Genomic DNA, 10,203 nt, shown 5'->3' on the forward strand with positions numbered 1-10,203 from the left:
CTTCTGTTTTTTTTTATAGTCTTCTGCAGTGCTTTTTGCAATGGTTCAGGCCTGATAACCATAAATAAATGCTTTTAAGAAGTCAAAATTATTTTTCAAAATCCATATATGGAGAAATGACACAGCACAGTGTTGCATTTTCTCATCTGAGCAACATATTTTAAATGCATCTAAAATCAAAATGCTGAAAGAATGCTACTTTGTTGCAAACCATCCATGTTCAGTCAGCGACGTGTGTGAATTCTGTCAGAAAATCACTGGTACAGAGCAGTGATGTAGCAGATCTCAGGGGTAAGTTGTAAGTTGTATTGCAACAAGTGGAGACCGTATTAAATCCAATCAGAAGTGAGCATCTCTATGTCCTACTGACTCCAAACCTGCTCCAAACAGCAGAGAACTGAAAATTTCTCTTAGATCATCGAATTCACCAATGCACTTTTTTCACCACTTCACCAATTTTAAAAGGCTGCTGCTGATGAGTTAATACGGCAATGCAGATTCTTTAAATACCATTTCCCTTTTCTGCATAAAGATGTGATTACACTTTATCAGATGCTTTTGGTTCAAAGAAAAAATTAAGCTCCTCTTAGTATGAATACTGAGCAGGAAACTGATGGAACGTGTCACATTTATTTTTTAATACTGAAAATGACAGCAACTGAATAGGCATATGTGTTGAAGTTCAAAACCTGTATAATAATTTTACTGAATTATTTATATGATCTTCCACTTTGTACAAGGTTGGTGATTATTTACTGATGTTGCTGTATGTGAATAGAATGTATGTTGATGCCGATACAGGAAGTTGTTCTGTCAGTCAGTATATTTATGTTCAGTATACAGCGCAGTTTACCACAGTCTCAAATCATCGGCTGACGCCACAATACAGAACTTGGTGTCCTTCTGCATTTAGGAAAAAATACAAAAAATGTTCTCATCTCTGGCAAGTCTTGAACTCTTCTTATTCTCCTTTATATGTTTCTTCAGAAGTGTTCAGTTTATTGAGCTGCTGGACACTTACAGTGAGTTCATAAATATCTGTTCAGTATAATTACGAAAATGATCAGTTTATGATCAGATTATATTTATGATTTATATGAGTTTATTTTTGTTGTGTTTGTGCAGATTTATTAGTGTGCGTTTCTTCACAGGACTGAGCGTCTGTTAATGAAGAAATGAATAAGGCAGAGAAAATCATTCTTTTCTCTTTTCTGTTACAAGGTGTGGTTTCCTTTCTCTTCTGCACATTTAGTTTTTAAACAACAAAAGTGTGACGTGAATGAGAGCGTGAATTCAAGTGCTAAACTATTATTCTGATACTATGGTGCTTCAGATAGTTTACTTACAAACACTTAAGAACATTTATCTAATGTTGAAAATCAATTCTTTTCTCAATAAAAATAATATTACTATTTAGATTAAATTGAATAGTTGAATATTTTATTTCATTGTTGCTGCTGTTCTGCTTATGTTTACCCTTTTTAATAATAATCGTAATACAAATGAATGTTTTGTAATGGGTGAAAAAAATAATTTTGTAATTTTGCATTTTGTATAAAAACAGAAATGTGTTGGTTTGTCTGAATGCTTCAGTGTTTGTTTCTGCTTGTGTCTGAATGATTTTCATCATGTGTGTGTTGTAGGTGTTTACTGTAGAGATTTCAGCGTCAGTCTGCCAGAGAAGATTAAAGCTCTCAGTGGATCCTGCGTGAACATAAAGTGCAGATTTGAGATTAAGGAAGAAGATGACAAATACCTCACTGAGAGTGCAAGAGGATGTTGGCTCAAAAATGGGACTAGTTTAGAAAAAAATGTAGTGTTTAACTCCAGCTCTCCCAAAAATAATGACTTAAAAGGGGAAATAACTGGAAAACTACATGAGAAGAACTGCACCACTATCTTTTATGATGTTAGTTCAAATCACAATGGTGACTATTTCTTCAGGATTGAAGGTAGTGGTGGTCTGAAATACACCTATACAGGAAACCCCTCCACTATAAATGTCATTGGTGAGTGATTTGAGCCTTTTATTGATAAATTAATGTGTTAAATGAATATTTTAAATGTATTTGTCATGCCATCATTGTCACTTAATCTTGTACTTATGTGTCTTTCAGAGTCTCCCCCCAAACCCACAGTGAAGCTGTATGAGGATGAAGAGGAGGTGTTGGAGGATAAACAGGAAGTGTTGGAGGGGAGCTCTGTGAGTCTGCGCTGCTCTGCTGAGTCTCTCTGCTCCTCTCCTCCACCAACTCTCACATGGAGCTCCACTCCCAGAATCCCCCTCAGTGAGAGCAGCAGACAACAGGAGCTCATCTCTGATCTGAACTTCACTGCTACTCACCGTCACCACAGAGTCACTTTGACCTGCACTATAACCTACCAGCTACAGGACAAGAACAAAACAGCACAGGACAACATCACATTACATGTTCAGTGTAGGATGTTTTTTGTGGCAACTGTTCTTTTCTCTTCTAAAAGACGCCCATAAATCATCACTTCATTCTCTCTTTCTATTTTTCAGATGCCCCTAAAATCTCCTCCAGCTGTAATGGATCTGATGTAACTGTGTGTTTCTGTGAGGTTGATGGGAATCCCTCTCCTGAACTGGAGTGGCATCTGTCTGGACGTCCTGTCACTAACTCTTCAAACACGTTCATCAGTGAAGAGCGATTGAACAGCACAGGCTTGAGGAGCTCCATCACTCTTCATCAGTCACTCACACACACATTCACTCTGGAGTGTGTCGGCAACAACACTCATGGCAATGCAAGTCAGCTGCTTCAAATGCCTCCCCCTGTTGACCGTGAGTTTCAGTTCTGTGATTCATCACATAGAACACAAATTTCATCCCATCAATTCTCCATATTGCTTATCCTCTACAGGGTTGTGGGAAATTGAGGATCTGTCAACTGATGATTAGTAAATGAAAAAAATCCGTAACAGTATCAGTCATTAATGCTAATGCTAATCTCTCACTTTTCATATTGTTCCCATGCTCCTGCCATTATTGTTATTTTTTGTTGAAAAATTACGATATGACTCGCTAGCCCTTGTTTAATTGAATCAGTGAACCATCAGTGGTTTTCCAAACACTCCTTTATTCTTCTTTAGGTGTGAATCTTTCCTCTGTGATGTCTGGAGCTGCTGTTGCAGCTGTGCTGGTCATTATGTTCTGTGCCGTTACATTTATCTGTGTACGGTAGGTGAACGACTCATAAGGTATTAAGAACCGTAGCAGAGCAACAATAATACAGTAAGTTACTTGGTGAGAAGAAAAGATAATGATCACAGAACAGACTCAATATGCTGTATGATAATGAGCTGATGGGTTTTGTCTTATGCTCACATACTTTTCTGACAGATGGTGCAGATGAAAGTGATTTATTCATATATGTGGAGGGAAATATTTCAATACAACTTTGTTCCAAGAACAGTAGCAACTATTAGTAATGAAAAATCTTAATACTAAAGTTTATATCTATGACTCTAAAACTGTAATTTGAAAATGTGATTAAACTTTTGGTCACTTTCTGCTCCTCAAAAATATCAAGATGTATTTTAATTTCGAAATTACAACATTGCATTTTTACATAATGTGTGTTTAATGGATCTAAGCAAAAAATTAAAGTATGAATGTGGTTATATTATTTAACAAAATATCAAACCAAGAGGCATTTATACAAAAAAAACTAAAACATTAATTATCATTTAAAACAGATATACAATTCACAATGATCACAAAGCATATTTTGACACTATATACTTATGAAACATACTAATATGATGAACAACACTATGATTACTTCACACATCCACTAAAACCACTTTGGAAAAAATAAAGCACAGAATAGAGAAGTTAGTTTTGAGAAATGCTCTTACATCTTTTGTTTGCTGATGCCACTTGCCACTTTGTCATTTTGTACCTGCAATGTAATGGACATTACAACCCGATCTCACGGCAATTTGTACGTATTTTACGAGGTGGCTAATTCGTATGAATTTGTATACGAATGACCTATCCCTTACCCCGCCCCTAAACCTATACCCGTCACTGGGGTTTGCGAATTCGTACGAATTAGCCACCTTGAAAAATAAGTATGAATTGGTCGTAAGATGGCATTGGACATTCAGACATTTTTAAGTGTGGAGGTGTTAAAATACTTTTTGGGGGTCGCTAGTGTAGAACTGATATTAAACATGAACCCATGCTTTTCAGAAAAAAGAGTATGAAACTTCTGCAGACTAGAAGAGAAGGTGCCACAAGAAGCATTTCGACCAGTGATGTGAGTTACAAATGACACACAAAATCACACAAACGATTTATTCACTACACAAAAACCTAAAGTTGTAAGCAAACGTAAATACCCTTTTTACCAACCAAATAAAGTACACAAACTGCTGAACAATTTACACCGACACATTAAAGCTTTCAATCACTGATTCAACCCTGTCAATCTTTTAGGCCGTTCCACACGAGAATGAAGCGGAGTCTGTTTATGCCAATGGTGTCAAGATGTCTTCTGCTGGAACTGCCACAGAAAATCCAGAATCCCCCATTTATTCCTCCATTGACTTCAAAAATTGTACACCAGAGTCACGAGAGTTCAAAGGCGTTTCCTCACTTCATGCTGACTACGCTGTGGTCCAACGTTGTTCTGGAGATGTGGCAAGGGTAGAGAGCTCAGCGGGCGAGTCTTCAAGAGCAAAAGAGGCTCAGGGGATTGTAAAAGCAGATGTGGTTACTAAACAAACAGAGTCAAAGGATTCAGAGAAAGAGCTGTTTGTAGACTCCTCTCAGCTTTACGCAACTGTTAAACATCGTAACCCATAGAGAACTTCAGCAGGGGTGTGTTTTTTGGATGGCAAAACAATAGTATTTAATTATGGAAATGGCATTTTAGTGTTAGGAATATAGTAATCAATTAGTAAAACGTCATTACAATGGTAATGCCACCAAACTTGTTAGGGCTCTTTTTCTTGTCTCATTGATTGTTTTATACATCATTGTTTTGGCAGAAGTTTTAATTGAATTCATGTAAGATTTAGCTTTTAATAATTCATAATTTGAACTTAAATCAGTATTGCATGTCCATGTGTTTATTATTTATATGGCTGACTTGATCCTTTACATATTACTATGTATTCTTTTTCTATTGTTACAGTCAAACATTGTAAATATTCAGAGAGAAGTTTGATGAAAACCTTTTCAAATAAAATAAATAAATAAAACATTTTCAGTAGACGAGTCACTTTAAAATCAATGTAAATTATGACATTCCGTGTAAATGCAAAAACATAAAAAAAAAAAGTCCAAATGTAATAATCAATATCGATCACAGTTCCACTTTTGGGGGCAATTTAAATTGTGAAGGATTCGATTCTCAGCCTGAATGTTTTTAAAGAGTTGGTAAGTGTTGTGCACGTGCAGAACATTTCAGGTTTCTTTTTATGGGTACAATAAATGCATGGGAGCATGCTTTTCTTATTAACATTTTTTTTTATTTAATTCCTCTCCCATTTTTGTTGATCTCTTGTGGGGGACCATATAGGAAGCTGATAATTTACTTTATTAATAAAGTCTACTTTGTTAATGGCTTTTATATACAGATGTATATAGTATACCCAACGCTATCTCACGACCAATTCGTACGTATTTTACCAGGTTGCTAATATTCGTACGAATTTGTACAACCTCACTCGTACGGATTTGTACGATTAGGTTTAGGGGTGGGGTTTGGGGGAGGTCATTCATACGAATTTACACAAATTGGGCAACTTGTAAAAAAAAAAAGTGAGTTCGTCCAAATACAAATCTATACATCGTAGTTCAAAACATATTTATAATTGATAATTTCTGAATACACAGAAATACACTAAAATTGGAGAAGAGTTGTGGCTAGAAGGGGTACAGCAATGGTTGCTGAGGCAAAATCTCACAGTAAAATTGTGTTTTATTAATGCATACACATACCCCAATTAAACCTACCCTTACAATAATGCAAATGCAGTAATTAAATGACGCAATATTGATGTGCGCATGCTTTGTGGCCATAGTTGTATCCCTTCTAGTCTTTACCGTGCACAACGTGGTGTGATGACATCACCGTTTCACAAAATATACGGATTGGCTGTACACACGAAAACGCAAGGGTGTCGGTTTCAGATTTATCCACTCTGGGACCCGGGTTTAAAAAAAATACCGGTTAAAGGCTCCTAAAACGTGGGATCCTTTGGACGAAATGCTGATACGATACAACACAACATTTTTACGTATACAGCTAAACGCGTCTCCGTGTGGACGGGGCCTGAAACACAGGGGTATATATTATGCACATGCCAATAAGAGGTTATCAAGGCACAGGTGAGCAGTCCCGCCGCTGGCCGTTTTGATGCCCTAAGCGCGATCACTTTATGATGTCCGCGGTGGCGGCGGTCGCAAATTTGTAGAGCGGGTTGTAGAGAGAGCATTGTCTTGTTGTGCCCCCCTGAGCACTTACCCTACGCGCAGCGCGTGTTGCGCATGGTGGGACCAGCGGCACTGCAGGTGAGACTGATAAAACACTATGGAGACTAATAAGGGTAACTAAGGAAACAAAGACAAACCAGAAAAGGAAAGACTGGAAACAGGAACAGTCCTTGAATAGTCCTTGAATATTACACACCGGAAACACAGGGGAAATCATGATAATGTATCAATGTTACATCGCTATCTGGTAGAAGCCTGGAAGAAATTTAACATAAAAGATATTTAAAAAAAACTGAAGACTAAATATTTAAAGTTCATGTATGAAAAGTCTTAAAAATATTTGTTTATTTAGGCAGTGAACGTGTGAAACACTTGGATTTAAGGGTTAAACATTAATGCTTGTTGCTGATACAGGAAGATTCAGTATATTGGGTTACTGACACAACAGAGAAAATCATTCTTTTCTGTTTTCTGCAACAAATAAAATACATTTTAAAATATAATACAAAAAACAACTGATATACAATTCAAAATGAACACAAGGTATTTTGAAACTTTGTGGCTGTCAAACGTTATGCAATGTATTGGTCATCATGTTTACTCTGCAAGGATATTTGTGTGAACTTGAGCGGAACTGACTTCACTCTGCTAAAAGCACTTTGACCAAGGTTTGACAAGGCACAGAATAGAGAATTTAGTTCTGAGAAAAGCTCTTGCCACTTGCTTTGTCATTTGGTATTTACCGCAATGACAATTAGACATTTTTAAGTGCTGCAAAGAAAAAAAATGTAATAAATTATAAATGCCAGTCCTGTCTGACCGATTGATTTCTCTTCCTGTAAAGCCCATATACTGTATTACTGTACTTGAACATGAACACATGCTTTTCAGAACATGCTATTGCTATTGTCAGAAACTTCTGAAGAGTAGACAGTGAGTTAAAAGTGAGTTACAGCACAAAAATCACAATTTATTCACAATACAACACAAAAAACTAAAAGGACTTACACTATTTAACAAATCAAGCACAGCGTTAGTTCAGTCAGGCCAAGTAGGCATAGTGCCGCTGTCAGCTGACGCGGTCAGCTGTCAAATCGTTCCAATCACTACCATTCTTCTATTAGACCGGGGAAATATATATGTGGCATTTCTGCTCGGAAGCACGCGTAAACTGCTCGTAACCCTCCCTCCCTCCCCACTGTAAGTTTCAGCATATTACTATCCACCTTCTGGCTGCCATGTTCTTCTTCCTTTTTCCAGATTCTCCAAGTCCTAGCTGTTATGGACCTCACTGCTGAGAGACACTCATCCTCATAGCCAAGCTGCAGTAGACGTTCCAGGATTCACTGCACGTTACTCCTGTTTCACCAAAGACATTCTAAGTGCTTTAAAACATCTGTAAATTGCTCAAGCTTATGGTTCCATGTTGGGTAATGCAAAGCTCTTGTATGTTCTATTTATCATGGAGCAAGAACCCCCATTAAGGAACCATACCGCCAAAGATAAATGTGTTCAATAAACTGAAGTTACTTGCCAAAGTGGTCCTGTCTGAACCAAAACAAGTACACAAACTGCTGAGCTGTTTAGAGCTTTCCATCACTGATTCAACTCTGTGAAGCTTTAAGCCCGTTCCACAGGAAGTTCAGTCAGTATATTGTGTTGTTCACACACCACACCTCCACTCATTCTCAAATTAGCAGCAGTAAAGAACTTGGTCCATGAATATTAGGGCTAAATTTTAATCTTTGTTTGTTTGTTTGTTTGTTTTGCCGACTACGCTGTTGTCCAACGTTGTTCTAGAGGAGTGGCAAAGGTAGAAAGCTCAATGGGCGAGTCTTCAAGAGCAATAGACACACAGGTGATTTTGAGAGCAGATGTGGTTACTAAACAAACAAAGGACAAACTGGCTTTTTAAATTTTTTTATACTGTTGTCTGAGGTCAACTTATGACGCTTGCATGGTTTTTACTTTCAAAAACATCATGTATAAGTAATAGGCTATTTTCTGCCCTGGTTTTGAGGCTCTCTCAAGAAACGCTCAGTTTTAATGGGTGTGCCGCACTGAAGACTTGGAAGTAAACTCCCACGGCTAGGATTGGATGAGATTTGCATATTTAATGAGCTTCTGCTCCCCTGTCAGTACATGTGGGAATTGTTTTGAAAGCGTGTGGAGAAATGGCAACAGGAATAAAACGCCCACAGGGCTTGCAAAATGTCTTTATTAAACAAACACAATGAATTATCTCTCATCCACCCACGATTGATTGGAATGTTATTTTTTTACTTGGCCTGCCCGATCTGTGAATATAACCGTAAACCATACACACACACACACACACACACACACACACACACACACACACACACACACACACACACACACACACACACACACACACACACACACACACACACACACACACACACATACACACACACACACACACACACACACACACACACACACACACACACACACACACACACACACACACACACACACACACACACATGTTTGTTTTTGTGAAATGTGAGGACATTCCATAGGCGTAATGGTTTTTATACCGTACAAACCGTATTTTCTATCCCCTTACACTGCCCCTAAACCTAAACCTAGCCCTCACAGGAGACTGTGCAGTTCACTTTCTGTGAAAAAAAACTTGTTCTGTGTGATTTATAAGCATTTTGAAAAGTGAGGACATGGGGAACGTCCTCATATTTCACCCTCTTTTTGTAATAGCCTACCTGTGTCATACCCATGTCATTATACACATTTGTGTCCTGATATTTCACAAAAACATGCCCACACACACACACACACACACACACACACACACACACACACACACACACACACACACACACACACACACACACACGTGTGCCCTTCAAGTCAAGAGAGTAAACAAAGCACATCAAGAAAGGAATGTTATTTCACTATTTAAGAAAGCCCGTCGGCAGGCCGGACTTACGTTTTGGTAGCCCGTCTGAAAATCACAATGAACCAACAACACCCCAAATAAAGGATTCTCCAGCCTGTGACAGTGTACTAAGGTATGATCTGTTAGACATGTACACATAATCAATACGATCTGTAACAATGCAATACTATCACATATAAAAAAATAGTTTTACTATTTTTTACAAATAAATCTGTGGTGAAATGAAGGAACAAAAATGCAATGTCTTCCCCACGTGAGCTGGATATTTATTACAAATAAAATTCATCCATGCATTCATAATATTGGAATCCGAATGAAGCTTATGTGGTATGTTTATTGCTTAAAAGTTCGATGCGATTTAGTTCTATGTAGGCCTATATCATCTCAGGCATGGGTCGGTGGGCGTGGCCACAGAATCAGGCGTTGTTCTTCTTCTGTTGAGGCGGTGCTTCACCACACGATGATGTCAAGGTGTGGCATATTCTGAGATTGATCGTTTGCTGGGCCTGGTGTCTAAAGCTTTCCTTTGACTAACAAGGACGTTTTCAGCTCTGAAATGTACAGGATATTCTTATATTACCATGACCTTTTATATATGAAAAGATCAAGGGAAAGTTGTTTTCTCAATTCATGACCCCTTTAAGTTAACTTTACTTAATGTCTTAACTTAATTGTAAAAATCTAGTAATCTATGTCAACTATTCACATACTACTCCTTGTTTACTCAGAAAACCCAAGTTAAGATTAATTGATTGGTTTGAGTGCCATTTTGTCAAGCAAAAAATTATGGTGA

General features: G+C 37.7%; 1 protein-coding gene across 1 annotated transcript; it reads left to right on the plus strand.

Moving 5' to 3' along the window:
* Positions 1-854: 854 nt before the first annotated feature.
* LOC307126159 (sialic acid-binding Ig-like lectin 14) lies at positions 855-5,269 on the plus strand. Its single transcript, XM_079816565.1, has 8 exons — positions 855-943; positions 1,152-1,221; positions 1,644-2,009; positions 2,118-2,438; positions 2,525-2,806; positions 3,115-3,202; positions 4,220-4,286; positions 4,466-5,269. The coding sequence occupies exons 2-8, from the start codon at positions 1,176-1,178 to the stop codon at positions 4,832-4,834; spliced, it is 1,539 nt and encodes a 512-aa protein (XP_079672691.1). The 5' UTR covers positions 855-943; positions 1,152-1,175; the 3' UTR covers positions 4,835-5,269.
* Positions 5,270-10,203: the final 4,934 nt, after the last annotated feature.

This window comes from Gobio gobio (genome assembly GCF_949357685.1).
Source record: "Gobio gobio genome assembly, chromosome: 5".
In the NCBI taxonomy this organism is placed as follows: Eukaryota; Metazoa; Chordata; class Actinopteri; order Cypriniformes; family Gobionidae; genus Gobio; species Gobio gobio.

Coding starts and splice junctions, on each gene's coding strand:
- LOC307126159 (XM_079816565.1), top strand. CDS start 1,176: ATGAATAAGGCAGAGAAAATCATTCTTTTCTCTTTTCTGTTACAAG. Junction 2,439..2,524: donor CATCACATTACATGTTCAGT/GTAGGATGTTTT, acceptor TCTATTTTTCAG/ATGCCCCTAAAATCTCCTCC. Junction 4,287..4,465: donor GAAGCATTTCGACCAGTGAT/GTGAGTTACAAA, acceptor TCAATCTTTTAG/GCCGTTCCACACGAGAATGA.